The sequence below is a fragment of the Protomyctophum parallelum genome (assembly GCF_964188405.1).
Source record: "Protomyctophum parallelum genome assembly, chromosome: 13".
Taxonomy (NCBI): Eukaryota; Metazoa; Chordata; class Actinopteri; order Myctophiformes; family Myctophidae; genus Protomyctophum; species Protomyctophum parallelum.
Window position 1 is genome coordinate 38952896 of NC_139708.1, and position 18162 is coordinate 38971057.

The following is an 18162-nucleotide window of genomic DNA, read 5'->3' on the forward strand; positions in this document are numbered from 1 at the left end:
TGATATCGTTACGTCATGTTGTATTGTTTTGTAGTCCACTCCATAGCCAGGAACAACAAACACGAACTTCCTTTTCCCTCAAAACGGAAGAATAACAATAAAAGCTCTCGTAGCCTGCAGCTATTGAGAAAAATCGGTTAGAGGGAAAAGGAAGTTCGGGTTTGTTGTTCCTGCCCGTCGACTACAAAACAATACTTGCATATCATCCACTCCTGCCCGGATCATATACCGAAATGAAGCCCAGGCTAGCTGATCATTAGACTGATAAAATCCATCAGCATCACTTCAAAATCTTATTAAACCAAAGGTTTCCATCGAGAAAACATGTAGGCCTAGGCTACACCCCATTTTCAATTCAGTCTCCATCATTTTGGAATATTTTGAATTACTCAGCCTGTACACTTGCACTACTTGGGGCTTGGGCACCAGCTGCCCTTTAACTTCCCAACATGTGTGGCCATTTTTGCATGGCAATGAGAACGTAGGCCTATTGCTTATTTTACTGTCCAATAGAGCACCGAAGTCCTGACGTAACTCGCTCATCCCGACCATTCCCCTGGTTCGCGGAAGTAATTTCTCTATGGAGAATAACATGGGGTGATCTTAATATCGTCTACTATAAGCGTTGTGGTCCAAAAATAAACAAGCTGTCTCGGCGTTATTGTCAGGGAGGTGTCTCTGTATCGTTTGCAACAGTCAGTCACTCATATGATACAGTCTGCTTCTAGCGAAAATCTAACTAATTCAGTAGCAGTAACATTAGCGTTTTCTCTCAGTCAGTTGATTCTTCATATCCATATGAGTGAAGCGGCCGGGGTGACATGTTCATTTTTCAAACAGTTGTTATATGAGGCGATCTAAATCATCATGTCGTGCTTTAGCTATTTAAAAATCACACCAGTGTGAACCGAGTGGTGCAACTCCCGTCTATTGGTTCTCTGTATCATTCCAATTTGTATCGTCCAATTTCTTCTGTATCGTTCCAATTTCTTCTCTGTACTCTGGTGCCCCCTACTGGTATAAATAACATACTCGTGCTCATAGGCACACACACAGGTACACGGACATTGCATGCTGGATGTAGGAGTGGTTGCACCACTCAAAAATAGCAGATCTACAAGCTCATATCGCGCCACCGAGTGGCGCGATACGAGCTTGTAGGTCTGCTATTTTTTGAAAAAAATCGAAGAACGACTGACATTTTTAGAATCTGATCTCGGGTCAGAATGGGGTTAATCAGACCAGTGTGTGTCCAGTGGAAACCTCGTATGAATCTGATCTTAGGTCAGAATGGGTTAATGGGTTAAACACTAATGGAAATCATGCTGTTAATTGTGACAAACGAGATTTTTTCAAATGCAAAATTTATTGTACGAAAAAAGAAAAACCACCACAAGACGTAGAAAAGATGGGGGAAATAAACACTCATCGTTCTCCTTGGCCCTGGAGGGTCAGACGAATCTCATCTTGGCTGGCCTCGATGCTCTTGTGCAGCCGATCCAGAGCGGCAGACAGACGGTTATACAGGTCCTGCAACACAAGACGCTTCCGTCAGTTGAACAGTCACAATTATCACATAATCGCCTAATCAAATTATTTGAGATAGTCGCAATTATCTTTTGCATAATGGTCAATCGCTTCCATGTTGAAGTGTCCATATATTAATTTAAAAAAGAATCACCCATGTGAAGTGAGGGGCGCTAATATATTAAAGGGATTGTGACATTAAAAAAAAGGTTTTGGAATTCTTGTTTTTTTTAGGTTTTCTAATCTCAATTGCACCCAAAAAACATGAACTTTTAACATTCAGTGATCTGGAGTTTTCTGGCTCAAACAGGTGCTCTGATTTGCCGGCAGTAAGTGACATCACTTACTGCAAATCCCATATATGTCAATGGGATTTGCCAGCAGATGTCACTGTGTTGCCTGTTTTCATTGTAGCTCAAAAGGCCCAAAAAACCCCAAAGAAAACTTCAGACCACAGAAAATCCACTGAATGTTCAAAGTTCATAAAGGTCATAAAACCTAAGAAAATGAAAAATAAATGAAAATTAATGTCATAAAACCTTTAAAGTCTAACTCATGTTTCTATCATTAGGTGATGTAAAACAAACTGACAAAACATTAAATTATCTTTGTTTGTGTTAGACAAGACGTAATTTCCCCTTCTTTGTCAATGGTGTTTTTAAAGCAAACATTGAACAAAAAAACATTAAACCTGTATATTAAACTTAAACTTAACACGTTTGATTGTCCATGATCCATGTTTTATAGGTTTAAAAGATGTAAAGGATGGACTCTGTCTTGTATCAGTGGGCAGATTTAAACCATGTATTTAGTTTAAAGGACAACTTTAGTTTTTTTTCAACCAAGGTTCATGTTTTAGGTTATTAGAGAAAGTAAAAGATGAGTGTTATTTTTTTTTCCCCCATTTGCTGCTCTTTCGTTTCAGCGATTTTAGCCATTTTTGACAGGGGGGTGGGGGCATTGAACATGGGGCTAAATATGCATTTATTTTTACAAAATTTGATAGCGATTCATTTTTATTATTTACATTCAGTGATCTTTTGTAGCCATATGTAATTTCCTGGGGTCTAGTAGGACTATAGTAAATAAAATAAATAGCTATAAAATTGTAAAAATGCCCCAGCCCCCCTGTCAAAAATAGCTAAAATCGCTAAAACGAAAGAAAGCAGCAAATTAAAACAAAAAATAACCCTCATCTTATACTTTCCCTAATAACTTAACAGTGGTTGGAAAAAAAAAACTAAAGTTGTCCTTTAATACACGTCACATGACCGTTTAAAGAGGTTCCCATTATCAGTGGGTAAATAAATAAACCGTTATTAAGATGTTGCGTTAATGGTACCAATTATTTTAATGAAATCCCTTCATGGCTCTTGTAAAACTGTCTCTAAGGGCTTACCAAAAAGTTATGAAAGTCACAAAGTCGCCGTAGCTGTGCCCTACGCATGTCATCCTTTGATACGCACCTGTGCCTTACGCGTGTCGTTGTCGCAAGTGTCCACAATGATCTGGATCTTGGCCTTTAGCGGCTGTATCTCCTTGTTGATTTTCCGGATGTAGTCATCCATTTCCTTTTGCTTTTCAGGGTACAGGTCATACTTCCTGTTGCGGACAAGACATTTCACCAAGAACACGTTTTATTGTGCGCCGACCTTTCGGGATGATCACATCTTTATAAAGACTACAAACATTGAATCACTTTAATAAAAACAAAGAAAAACAATCCAAGTGGGTCTGAGAGGCCAGGTCTCCTCAAATCGTGGTCCTTGTGGCCCGAAGGCACAATAATGGAGCTTGATTGAGAAGTGTTGAAAGTCCCTGACGCTCTAGTCTCGCGTTGCCAGACTGTTGCTTCTGGCAATTTTCAAATGCTTCCATCATACAGTCTGGAGCAACGAAGAGCTATCATAAGTAAAATATAATGTGGAAATGGAGCCTCCTCCCCACTTCAGTTTCGTCTTTACATTTGCGCAAACTACGTTGTACGTACTTCATGACACTCTGAAAGAGGACACCGCTGTACATACTTCATGACACTCTGAAAGAGGACACCGTTGTACGTACTTCATGACACTCTGAAAGACACCGCTGTACGTACTTCATGACACTCTGAAAGAGGACACCGTTGTACGTACTTCATGACACTCTGAAAGACACCGCTGTACATACTTCATGACACTCTGAAAGAGGACACCGCTGTACGTACTTCATGACACTCTGAAAGAGGACACCGCTGTACGTACTTCATGACACTCTGAAAGAGGACACCGCTGTACGTACTTCATGACACTCTGAAAGAGGACACCGCTGTACGTACTTCATGACACTCTGAAAGAAGACACCGCTGTACGTACTTCATGACACTCTGAAAGAGGACACCGCTGTACATACTTCATGACACTCTGAAAGAGGACACTGTTGTACGTACTTCATGACACTCTGAAAGAGGACACCGTTGTACATACTTCATGACACTCTGAAAGAGGACACCGCTGTACGTACTTCATGACACTCCGAAAGAGGACACCGCTGTACGTACTTCATGACACTCTGAAAGAGGACACTGTTGGACGTACTTCATGACACTCTGAAAGACACCGCTGTACGTACTTCATGACACTCTGAAAGAGGACACCGCTGTACGTACTTCATGACACTCTGAAAGAGGACACCGCTGTACGTACTTCATGACACTCTGAAAGAGGACACTGTTGGACGTACTTCATGACACTCTGAAAGACACCGCTGTACGTACTTCATGACACTCTGAAAGAGGACAGCGCTGTACGTACTTCATGACACTCTGAAATAGGACACCGCTGTACGTACTTCATGACACTCTGAAAGAGGACACCGTTGGACATACTTCATGACACTCTGAAAGAGGACACCGCTGTACGTACTTCATGACACTCTGAAAGAGGACACCGCTGTACGTACTTCATGACACTCTGAAAGAGGACACCGCTGTACGTACTTCATGACACTCTGAAAGAGGACACCGCTGTACGTACTTCATGACACTCTGAAAGAGGACACCGCTGTACGTACTTCATGACTCTCTGAAAGAGGACACCGCTGTACGTACTTCATGACACTCTGAAAGAGGACACCGCTGTACGTACTTCATGACGGACTGGATGTGGCACTCCGCCGTCTCCCTCATGTTCTTCCTGCGGAGCCGCTGTTTGGACAGCTTGTCCAGCTTCATGGCGTCCGACCTCTTCTCCCTGTCCACCTCCGTGGCCAGGCTCTTCAACTCCTTCTGCCGCCTCTCCAACTCCGACACGCCTTTATCCACCTAAAAACCACGCACACAAACTACGCTTTTATCCACCTAGACACAAACTAGGGCATTCACTTCTAGTCATTTTTACTAGTTGACTAGTTTAACTACCCATTATGTATTACTTTTTTTGGAAATAAATATTTGTACATTGGTGACTATAACTATAATCTACCTGATCTTGAGGCCTACAAAATTGGGAAAACGAATAAAAATGCTTAATGCCCTAACACAAACAATGCTTTTATCCACCAAACACGCAAACTATGCTTTTATCCACCTAGAGACACACACACTCACACCTGAGAACACTAGGGCTGGGTGCAATAACCGCAATGACACGGTTGTGTAAGGCATACCACGGTATAGAGTACATAATCATGATTATTTGACACAGGACATTGAGCTCCGTAGATTAGGAGTTACGAGCCATTCTATTGGAGCCGTGAACAAGGAAGTGAACGGCAGCGCGCATGCACGAAACACAAGGAGTACAGTGTAGGAGAGAAAAATAAATAAATTGTATAAATCAATAAAAAAAGCCCTAAAGACTTGTATACACGTCCAAGGCCTTCTGCGGTTTGATTAGAAAGGACGTCTATACACAATACACATCCTTAGCAAACATTGTTTTAAAATAGCCGAGCTTGTAGATCTGCCATTATCAAAAGATAAATACATTTTAAATGTATTATTTTGGCATCAACACATTATTTTTTTGTACTTTAACTGAAGTAAAATTTGACTGCCAGACTTTTACTTACCAACAGAGCATTTCTATATCGTGGCATTGATACTTTTACTTAGGTAAAAACATGAGTAGTTCTCCCATGGGCGCTCACCTCCAGCACATCCTGCTTGCCGTTCTCCAGGCCAGTGTGCAGGTCTTGCAGGAGGCTGCAGATGAGCTGCACCTCAGAGTCGCCGTGGTTCAGAACCTGGGCCTTGCTCTGAAGCTCCACCACAAACTCATCTGACTTTACCTGGTATAGTTAGAGAAAGATAGAAAAATATATATATATGCTTACCACTAGCTTTCTTCACAAATGTGTTCATAAAGAGGTCTACTATAACATATACATTTGTTCCAACCACCCCATTCGACCGTTATCCCTGTATTGGATAGGCAAAATCATCTGTTATCAGAATGTCATTATCACCTATTGTGACGGGGGATTATGTCAATGACGGAGGCGTACCGTGTCTGGTGGCCTTGAGCCACCGCCGAGCGAGGCGCCGTGCCGAGCGTTGCGACGGCCACCAGACCCGACTCTCCGAGTTACGTCCCGATAGGCAGAGAATAGTGTATATTAGTAGCCCCTAGTTTCCATGCGCCGACAATATAGTTTGAAATGACACGTTCAGCCAAGGGGCGAGTATGCCAGTATGGCCATATTGGCCCCATTGAAAGGTGCTGATAACCGATGATTTCGCCTATCCAATACAGAGATGACGGTCAAATCCGCTGTTCCAACCCAACTCCCTTGGGAAGCTTTGTGACAGCTGCTGAAGGTTGGGGTACCATTAACCACAAATATAAGGCAAAAGTCCAACATTTTCATTATGCTTCAAGTAGCATGTGACATGTCAAACTAGGGGGGTTTAATGATGATGTTTTGCACGAAAACACTCCTTGGGCTAAATTCGGCCATAGCCACACGTCTCCATGAATTGAAACAAGGTGTTTTTCTGTTCCCACACATTTTACCAGGACTTTCATGACTGTGGGAACACTGATAATCGTACCACTGTACCATCTGATCCCGTCCCACCCTACTGACCGTGGCAGCCTTGATGCTCTTCACGGTCTGCTTCATCTTATCCATCTCCATCTTCAGCTCCTCTGGAGACTCCAGGATCTGAGACTGGATGGCCGCGTTGTCTTCGTACCTGGTGCTGACAGCAACCTTCAGCTTGGTCTGAGGGCACAGTCACATTCAAACAAGAACCTTCAGCTTGGTCTGAGGGCACAGTCACATTCAAACAAGAACCTTCAGCTTGGGTCTGGGGGCACAGTCACATTCAAACAAGAACCTTCAGCTTGGGTCTGGGGGCACAGTCACATTCAAACAAGAACCTTCAGCTTGGGTCTGAGGGCACAGTCACATAATTCAAACAAGAACCTTCAGCATGGGTCTGGGGGCACAGTCACATTCAAACAAGAACCTTCAGCTTGGGTCTGGGGGCACAGTCACATTCAAACAAGAACCTTCAGCTTGGTCTGGGGGCACAGTCACATTCAAACAAGAACCTTCAGCTTGGGTCTGGGGGCACAGTCACATTCAAACAAGAACAAATGGGTTTGGTATTAACGATATAGTCAAAGGGACAGTGCCCTCAATTATATGTTTATGTTCATAATTACATTGCACAGTTGTACAAATTCTGGATGCATAGTTTACAGTGTGTTAGCACATGCGTGCTAGTTTTCACCACCAGTTTTCACCATCATACCCGACTAACTACCCCTCATGCCTGACCAACTTCTCCAAAGTGAGTAAACCCACAATACTAGGGGGAGCGACAATGATCTGGTACCACCAAAATAATATATGGGGAAATACTCAGTTCACCTCACCATCCATTAAAGCTGCTCTAAGCAATAATATGTCAACATTTGAATGACCTCTTTTTTTGGTATTCAGACAGCCAGCAATAAAAAAAAAAGTATTCTCTGTGACACATCTAGGGCCGCAATCTGCATTCAAAGATGTTCCTAGAAGCTTTGTCATTGGCCGGAAAAAAACCCGGTCGCAATGACCAACCAATCAGGAAGCAGACAGGCAAATCTACCAATGACAAAGCTTCTAGGAAAATCTTTGAATGCAGATTGTGTCACTACATTTTTTTGGGAGCGTCCTACCCATTGCTGGCTGTCTGAATACAGCTTCACAACAGAGGACATGCAAATTGATCAATAAAAAGGTGGCGTGCGCTCACTTCACAGGAGTGTAATTATTTAAAATTGTACAGTACAAATATAAAACCGTATTGCAACAATGTCAATTCTAAATATTACTTTGATTCCCGCTGGGGACGCTGTGGGCATGTTCTCTCCTCCACATCATCAGCGCCTATACCCGAGGTGGGGTTGGTGAAAGGGCTTTTCTGTGAGTGTGGGCATGTTCTCTCCTCCACATCATCAGCGCCTATACCCGAGGTGGGGTTGGTGAAAGGGCTTTTCTGTGAGTATGCATGTTCTCCCCGTGTCCCCTAGGGTAGGTACCCTCACAAAAAACATGCAGTAATCCTAGTCTCTAAACTACCTCCTCCTGGCCAGCCGGGGCGCCTGATGGAGGGTAAAGGAACCGGTCGGAATAACGTGTTCCTTCCACACGCTACGTCCGGCCGGGGAAACTCTCTCTTCCTCCCCCCCCCCCCGTCAGGTGGAAAGAAGCAGATGGGACTCCTCATGCATAGGAGGCATGAGGTCAGTCCGCTGTGTAACCATCAAAGCATGCATGCACTCAACATGTAAATGGTATGCGACCATGGCATGTGCATAATACAAGTTTTATGTGACATTTATAAAAAATGTCACATAAAATAAAAGGGTGGGGGTATCAATCGATTTGGCTGATGGCTAACTGACACGTATCAGAGCCTGAATCAAACATCTATGGACACGCATCAGGGTCTGAGTCAAACATCCGACATATGTACGTACCAGGGCCTGAGTCCGCTCTGCACGCTTGCTCCTGCCCTCGGCGATTAAATCTTTCACTGCATGCTGGAAGGAAAAACATAAGCCATGTCAGTACCGCGACATCACATTGTTTATCTGTGGCACAGTCAAACTAAATGTACTGCCTCAACACAATATTGCAAGTGCTAGTCCCCAGTTCAAATGTGTATATATTTTTCTTTTCCCGAGGGGGTGGGGGGGGGGGGGGGGGGGTCACAGAAATGTGGGAACCAAGCTTGTTCTATTGCCACTTACTAGGGGTGAAAAAAAAAAACATAACTGCATATATTAATCGATTCACAAATGTCAAAATAGATTTGTATCTTGGTACAGAATTCATCATTCTTTAAAGAAAGCTGCTTAATGTATGTTTGCAGTGCAATACAAGTAAATGTATCTGTTTTTTCATTATAGATCATTAGTCACACAGGGAGGGGGACATCAATCATGTATTGGAATCGAGATGCATCGAGTGATCGATTTATAATTGAATGGTGGCCCTGTGAATAAACCTAGACAGTTATTTACGAGCCTACTACTTACCACTTCATTGAAAGCTTGTGCATTGGTGGAACGCTGTGCAGCGAGTGAAGATTTTAGTTCTTTGGCCTCAGCCTGCAGCTCTGGAGGAATAGTCCTAAACATTACACACAGACACACCACAACTCATTGGTCTGGGAAAACACATTTTTCAACAGGAGTACCCAGTTACAAGCCACTTCCTCCAAATATGGCTCATTTGCCAAATACTTTACCAGGTTGTGTGACAGACTATGCCCTATACGATCCAAGTTTAACCGAGAGTGAAAATAACTTGGTCACTTAAATTTGACAGCCAGTAGTTAATCGGGTCAAGTTTTCCCTTTCTCACAGTCAGTCTCGAGGCCACAAAGTAAACAAAACTGCCCAAATGAAAGTACAGCAAATTAAAATGACTTAAGTCAGTCCCGAGCTTCCTCTGCTTCTCCAATGACTTACTTTAGTATCACCAGCTTCTTCTGGGCGTCTTCAATGCCTCTGGTCAGGCCTTGGAGACGGTCCATATCTGCCCTCTGGGAAAACAAAGTAGTATAACCCCATTTTCACTACATTAGAAATAAGTTTAGGCATGGTTTTACTGAGGTTAAGCGTAGGTTTACCCGTTTAAGCATAATTTACTTGGGTTACTTTAGGAATACCAGGCCGTGCAGTTCCGCCAGCTGTACGCCCGGGGCGTACAGCTGGCGGATTGTCCGGATTGACCAGATTGTCCCGATCTGGTCCAGAAATAGACCTACTGTACCCAAGTTACCTCACTTGATTCTGCTGCCACTGGTCATCGAAATAGTGTACAGTCTTAAGACCATCACGACAGACCTACAAATCATCTGTACAGTCTAAATACCATGACGACAGACCTACAAATCATCTGTACAGTCTAAATACCATGACGACAGACCTACAAATCATCTGTACAGTCTAAATACCATCACGACAGACCTACAAATCATCTGTACAGTCTAAATACCATGACGACAGACCTACAAATCATCTGTACAGTCTAAATACCATGACGACAGACCTACAAATCATCTGTACAGTCTTAACATGACAGACGTACTAATTTGCCGTCGTGCTCAAGAACAAAGTCCACTCTCTGCTTCCTGAATTGAAGATGGTTCATGATGCCACTCAGGATGAGAGCAGTTTTCTTTGTTTCTGAGAGAAGGAAAAAACAAACAAATGCTGAATCAATTGAAATGATTTGAATGGTGCATAAATACAAATGGCAAATCTGGATGGAGTTCACATGTTCTGCCCGTGTCCCCTGGGGTAGGTACACTCACTAAAGACACAGTAATCCTGGTCTATATACTGCCTACCCCTGACCAGCTGGGCCACCTGATGGAGAAAAAAATAATAATAAAATAACTGGTTGGAATAACTTGTTCCTTCCAGGCGCTATGTCCTACAAGGGAAAGCCCCCCCCCCCCCCCCCCAAACATACTAAAGGAAGCAGCATGAGCTCAGTTTGGGGAGAGTAGATCCAAGGATTACAGTTTAGGCAATTGGCACCGGGTGAAAATGGGTTATGAAATTGTAGGATAACATTTACAATATTAAACATCTATATATATATATTTATCATTACTTACTTGGAGACAGTAAGTCACTGAGGTTGAAGTCATACACAAGGCAGGTAGGTAGAAAGAGACGCCTGAAAGAGTACATTAGTATTTAAATTATAGCATACAAACATAAGCTGCATAGGAGGAACACAATGAAATCCAGTTCAACTGTTAAAGATGGAGTGCCGTGACTTTAGTATTTTCTCATGTTCATGAGGCGACAGTACTTCATTAGACCACCTGGTGTGGTTGTTCTGTGCAATTATGTCTTCACTTTGCATTTAGGGTTTCTTCCTGGAGGCTGAAACCTCAACATTCAAATGTGCCAATGAAAAAGAACAGCTATAGGGACATCACAATATCATTACAGTTACTAATTACTACGTTCATTTTGTTTGTGGTCACCTGGAAAAGTGCCTATGGCTGTTTAGCCCAAGGAGTGTTTTCCGTGCAAACAAATTATTGCAATGGATTCAGAATCATGAAAAAAACCCTGCTTTGACCCCTCACAAGGTCCTTAAAGAAGATTTTATTTTAAACTGCCTGCATAAGGCTATTAAAGGACCACTTCGCCACTTTTCAACCCATCTTCATATGGCCAGACCAGTGACATCGATGGGGAATCCAAGCTAATAGAAACTGCAGGCTTTCTAGTCCTGAAAAGTTGCAATGCGAAAATGGAAGCCATCGTGCCCACAGCCCTCCTATGAGACACAGACCGAGTAGAAAATAATTGTGCCATTTTATCATGATTACTACTAGCGTAGTAGCGAGGACCTATTATATGAAGATGAAGTTGAAAAGTCCTTTAAATGGTACCCCAACTTTCAGAAGCTGTCACAGATTCCCCCAGGGAAACTGAATTGCAGTCTTTTTGAGATGCGTTACTAGACACCTTTACAAAATGTCTTGGTTAGGAATGCATTCACAGATTGGACATTTTTCTCACATGCGATGGTACAGCCTCAGGAGAGCAGTCGCCGTCTCATGAAACGCCGGAAGTTCGATGTCTTCTGTGAGATTGATCGGGAGCTTTTGAAAAAAAAAAAAAAAATCAACTGAAAATATAAAATAAGTATGAACCCATAGCTATGCCTGCATTTGGCATAACAATTGAGGTATGACATTTTGTATCGCACAGCCCCAGAAAGTAAAAAAAAATAAATTACTTTTCGGGCAAGTGGCATGACTTCCGGGCATGCAGATCATGACCTGTGCCTCTGAGTAGGTCACAGGCAGCCATTACATAACATTTACCAGATCTGGAGAAAACAATCTTTTATACCATTTAAGTGGTATAAAAGTCAAACAGATATAGTATAATATCGTTTTGCATCTTTGTGACACAGGCCTAAACTCCCCCCCCCCCCCCCCACAAACACACAGGAACAGTTTTAACCTGGGTTTTGAGAGAATAATAAATTTGGAAATATTCAAATTTTCCCCTTACACACAAGATCGTTATTGGCCGATCGAGAGAAAAACAATCACCAATCATCAGAACACCTCTACTGGTGGTAGGCCTTATAATAATAATCCCAATAAAAAAATGAAATAAAAAACACTTACCATGTGGAGACACTCTGGATTGATGCGGAACACATGCTGCAAAGTCCTCATGTACAACATCTGCACCGTCTCTGGCTGGAAGGGACATTTTAAAAGTCTGAGAATGACTGCCATATTGATTGGAACAGAGCCTAAACTAGAAAAAGTGCCCTTCTGGGCACAGGTCTCCACCAGGATAGGAATGTAGGACATTGCAGCTTGCCTTCATCTGGTGGTTGGATAAAAGGGCAACAAAAGTAAATTAGAGGTAAAAACACTTTTCGGCCAGTTATAGCGCCACCTTGAGGCTGAGTTGAAATTGTTCATGTGGCATTTCTTCCTCGGCCTAGTGGGAATGTGCGTGCACAATTTCACGGAAATCACGCGATGTGTTCATGATTTGCAGCATTTTGTTTGAAACTTTGAGCACTCCTGTGAACTTTGGAAGCCAATCTTAACCAATCAGGATGGAGTCTGAGAAATCTGAAAGACCCGTTTCGTTGAATGGCTCTAGAGAGACTGTACCAATTTGCGCGATGTTTGGACAAAATCTGTAGGTTTACTGTGCAAAAACTTGTTTTGCACAAAGCGGCCTCCTGGTGGCGCTATAACAGGCCGTTCTGGAAATTTTGGGGCAGAGGTTCATCGTTGGCATCCAGGGAGTGTGTGTGCAAAATTTGGCATCGACCGGGTTAACGGTGCCGGAGATTAGCTGCTCACGGACACACACGGACGGACGGACACACAGACGGACGGAGGAGACAATTAACATCATTGGGCAACACCTGGCAATTAAGTATTTAATTAGGACAATTGTCTTGGCAGCATCTGTAGTATCTGATCAAATCTACAGGCTCACATTGAGCTTGTAGATCTGCCATTTTCGCAGTATAATCTGTCGAACAGAATTGAACATAACTGAATGCCAAAACTTCTACCAGTGTGGGGTTCAGTTAACAGTTGAATTGACAGGTGACGTGTAATTTCTAACTATACACTCACTAAACTGGACTAAAAATAGACAAATAAGGACGAAGAGTTTCTCGGCATCAAAACCCTCAGACGATCAGATGAAGGAGCACACAGAGAGATGTGAATTGAAGATGCATTCAGAGTTGTATTTATTGTAGTAAGTCAGACAAAGACAGAGGGCTTCCCGCGGCCCTTGAGTTGAGCCGCGGAGCCCTAGAGCATACCTGACCGTACGGGCAGGCTGCCCCCACAAGACCAACTTTAACATCGCAAACACAGACCTTATATGTGGTCTACATCAAAGAGAGGTGTTAAAAGGGAGGGGTCTAAACCTTTACATACAAAATGACATTGAGATGCATAGAAATGCTGTCTTGAGACTTAATCAAGTGACCTGTTGGTGGAAACAATAGCATATGCAAACTTGCTGTCACACCTAGTCGAGCCAGGCTATTTCATATGCACAATGGGCTAGACTTTACAGATTGCCACATTGCCTCTACAGATTGAATTCCCACAATAACTTTAGCCCAGAAATGTAGTTTGATAAAGAATGATTACAGTTATAGAATTATCGAGTCCATATACGACATTTCCCCCCTTGACCATCACTAGATGATGGTCACATAAAAATATGGAACAATAATTCTATTACACCCCCCTTGACCCAATCACATGACATACTAAACATAAGAAAAAAACAACAGAAAGTTACACTTTAAAAGTTCCCAAAAATAATTCCAGGCATCATATATGAAAATTGACAATTGCACTTTACATTTTAGGATATACAGCTTGTCATAAATGAAAATTTCTCTTTAGCCTCATTTATCCCTGATAGTTGAATATTACCGCTTTCTTGATATTTAGGACGTCATAACATCTACGTTTATATTGCTTTAAATACAGACTCTGCTCCCCTAAGGCATGGTAGGTTACCTTAACAGGCCAGAGTCTAAGCTATAATAACGAAAACTCTCTCTACGTCTTGAGGAAAACCTCTTTGATTCATAATAGGCTATTCTTATGACTCAATTTATCGAATTATTTACTCCAATTTAAACCACTTTTCTGACAACTAGGTAATCCTCAAACAATGCAAAAATGGAACATGATTTAGCACAATTAACTGACATTTAAACACACCACCCCTTTGTCTTACCCTGTGTTTCCATTTTTAAAACACACAAGTTTTTACAGACACGCTTAATAATCCATTTATACTTTGAAACTATTTTCCTTCAGAAGTTTGATCCGGACAACAGCACGCTGCAATTACATTATCCCGTAGCCTACCTTTTTATAGGCCCGAGTAAATGACGAATCGACCTACGCTACTACTCTTTCCTCACTCACTTCCAAAAGTCCCAAGTTATCTCGATATTAACAGCAAAACCTTGCACGTCGCGGCACCTAACTGCCTTTTTTTAGTTGACTATTATTCGCACACTAAATTTCATACGAGAAAACAATAATTAGCTCTATTAATACCAAGACGAATTACGTACTGACGCGTATTGATAGGGCCACTATCGTCCGACTGACTACAGCCACATACAATTGTTTCAATCGAGCTAAACATTATTTAATCATTTCCAAGACCCCATAGGCTCTTTAATCAACTTTTTTAACTAATTTAAACTTCGACAAAACACATATCAACACATGCCTACATATATGTTGAATAAACTTACATTACACAAACGTTTTGAATACAGATAGATTGTTGAAACTCTTCCATCTGTTATAAATGAACTCTTTTAGTGTCGCAAAACATTGTCTCTTAACTTGTTTAATATCTATTATTCGTTTGAGAAACAATCAATCTACTTTAAGAACAGTCACTGCTCCAAGATGAAGCGATAACCCAATATCATGCTACTTTTTCACCAAAGTTACTTTTAGTCCCACACGTATTACTACAGTGAAGTAATAGACTAACCTATTTTGACCACTATTTTCACTTTGAATACTTTAGCCCACAATTCGACACAGAACTTATTCATACTGTATTTTAAATCCTTCTCAAATATAATTTCTCCCCTCTAAACATGTGAAATCTGCCAAGAGGATAAAACCAGAAAAAGCAGGGGGTGACTCTGGAGTCTGAACTGTGACAGTGCACGTTTTACATTTACTGAACATTTTCTTAAAAGCATAGCTGGCCTGAGCATATATTGTGCTTGGATGTCACTGTGATCCCTGTCTGATATCCTCTGAGAGGATATATGTCCAAGATATTTTAATTCCCTAGACCTAGACAGTCTAGGGAATTAAAATCGAATTAATCTAATTAAGTCTACGCTAGAGTAGACTGCCACTCTAGATGTGTCTCTAGGCTAACATCAAACAAACATCTGAACGACAGAACGCTGGGAAGGTGGATTTGTGTCCCCTCTAGATCTGATTATGATGAATTGAACATGGTAAACAAGTGCAGTTAACAGTTGTGTTTGAAATGTACAATTTGTATTAAGTCAATACAAAAACTGCAATTAGAAAAGGCAAAAAGATTTGTTTACATCAATTCATGTGAACTTTTAAATATGTATAAAGATGTACACCTCTAAAAAGAAAAGGGGAAAATCATATCATATACACCGTTAGAAAAAAGGCAAACGTGAACAGGAAAGTAGCCTACAGTTCAATTCAACGTCTGCCAACCCAAGAAAGCCTACGGTATTGGTTCGTTTCTATTGGGGTCCTTTCTAGCGTTACACCTGCGCCGCGTCAGCAGAATCGGTTTAAATCAGTGGTTCCTGGGGTCCGGGGACCCCCAGGGGTCACTGGGGGAGTTCCAGGGGGTCCCCCCAGCTAAATGATAGTTATAGGAACCAAATGGACCGTTATGTATGGTCTGTAACTCTGAGAGTGTAGGCCTATACACTCAGAGTTAAATTAACAGATACAAAATGGGTTGAGAATCACAGCTGCTAGAGCCATGACGTTCTTCTATTATGGGGGCCCCTGGCATAACTATTCAAATAGGTGGTCCGCGGGCTAATGAATGAATCATTTTGGGGGTCCTTGACATGAACAAGTTTGGGAACCACTGGTTTAAATGAAAACCCACCTTCACTACGGGATGCAGGTCGCTCTTGGAGAATTGCTTCCCTTCTTGTTCCAGGAGAACCTCCGTGCGGAAAAAGTGCGCCAGCTGCTCAGTCTTGTAGAGGGGGAAGGTGGACTGCTCGGCGGCGGCGGCCATGCTTCAATGGTTTGACCTGTTTGTCTGAAGAGAAAGCAACTAGAAGGACAGCCAAACAAACCGTGTGGTCCAGCTAAACGGAGGAGAGAGAAAGCAACTAAAAGGACAGCCAAACGAACCGTGTGGTCCAGCTAAAGCTAAACGGAGGAGAGTGAGCGAAAGCAAACAAATGTGGCGCTGTCACTTTTATACTCTTCCTGGTGAGAATTCCGAGCATCTGATTGGTGCGTTCGTTCATTGCACTGCATGTTGCCAGGTTAGAAATAAGCAACCAGAGCCATGTTTTGATTGATTGATTGATTGATTGAAATATTTATTAACAGTTTGTAGAATTTACAGTACATTTTAAGCACAAACTCAATACAAAGACTGTTAACTGTGAGTGGACGACCCAATTAAGCATTACACTTGTTTACAACAGGGTCCACATTGTTCAATTCATCAAATGTAAGCAACCAGGTCTATGGCTACTTTATTATTAATTTTAATACCATACCTTTATTGGCTATTTGGGAAAATAGCCGATCGACGTCCTTCATCATTGCATGCAAGAAAACAAGCCGGAAAACAGAATGGAAAAGGAATTGAAAGAGCTTCGCACCCAGGTGGCCCAGATGACTGTACAGTCGGACGAGATTCATTCATTGACTTTTTGCTCGCAATCAGCCTCCGAACGGGGTAGGACGTGAAGAAACTTTTCAAGCCGACAGAAACCACCAGCGTGGGTTGTTGTGGCACAGAGCCACTAACCAGTGTCAGTGTGTCGTACGTGTGGCACAGAGCCAGCTGGTACCAGCACCAGTGTGGCTGCATATTAATGAGCGGACGCGGCGGTTCGATGAAGACCTGTGTCTCTATACTGCGCCCGAGCTGGGCACCATTGCAGGCAGTCCCTAGATGCAGAACCTTCTGTGTGCGTGGTGCTTCGTGCATAAACATGTCCTTGTTGAGTGGAATGTGTGCAGTGGCGTGCACAGATAGACACTAGGGGGTGCTAGAGCACCCCCTGCCATTTAATTTTTTTTTTTTTTTCAAATCTTGTTAAAAAAATGCCTCTACTATATTATTTAGGCCCCCACAATCTAAAGCTATGTTTCTATGCCAGTGGTTCTTCGATAAAAAAATAAATAGCAGACCTACAAGCTCGTAGCGTGCCACTCGGTGGCGCGCTATGAGCGTGTAGATCTGTTTATTTTTCAATAGCTAAAGCACCAAAATGCGCTGCACAAGGTGCCCTTTTTTTACTTGAGCACCTGCCCCTCTAAATGTCTGTGCACGCCACTGCTGAGTCTCCACAATAAAAGAACATGAAATAAATGTAATCCATGCATGTGTTAATTGAATGGTGCCGTCATTTCAGAGCATTGTCTCCATTGTGATGCACACTCAGAGACATTCATTATAATTAACTAGATTAGCTACAGTGGTCATGAAGAAGTACAAAAAAGCTAATTATTTATTGGTATCACAATTTTTTTCTCTACTCAAAATGTAATGTACGTGGGGCTCTCTGGGACCCAAACCACTGAAAATAGTCAATCTACAAGCTCACAAGCTATTTTCACTAGACTTTATAATGTTTTGTCTAATTCATACCATTTCTTAGATTTTATTTATTAAATTCTTAATAACAAAAAATAAATGGATATATACTCGCAACCAATACAAATGCAGGACGTGAACCAAAAATGGACCCTTCACCGTCTACCTTCACCGTCTACTGAATCCCTTGACTCCTTCAAAACCGCTCTCAAAGGGCACCTACGGACGGCTGCAATTCGAAACTGGCCTCTGTAAAATCTGAATCCCCCCCACACCCCCTTTTCCC

The 18162-nt window shown here is 42.2% G+C and overlaps 1 protein-coding gene across 1 annotated transcript; it reads right to left on the reverse strand.

Annotated features, from left to right (window-relative positions):
• Nucleotides 1–1425: 1425 nt before the first annotated feature.
• On the reverse strand, nucleotides 1426–16334 carry LOC310868639 (kinetochore protein Nuf2-like; the record flags this gene model as incomplete). Its single annotated transcript, XM_083779096.1, has 10 exons — nucleotides 1426–1530; nucleotides 2994–3129; nucleotides 4653–4828; nucleotides 5656–5796; nucleotides 6595–6732; nucleotides 8481–8543; nucleotides 9042–9135; nucleotides 9477–9550; nucleotides 12176–12250; nucleotides 16200–16334. The coding sequence occupies 10 exons, from the start codon at nucleotides 16332–16334 to the stop codon at nucleotides 1426–1428; spliced, it is 1137 nt and encodes a 378-aa protein (XP_083635222.1).
• Between the last annotated feature and the right edge of the window lie 1828 nt (nucleotides 16335–18162).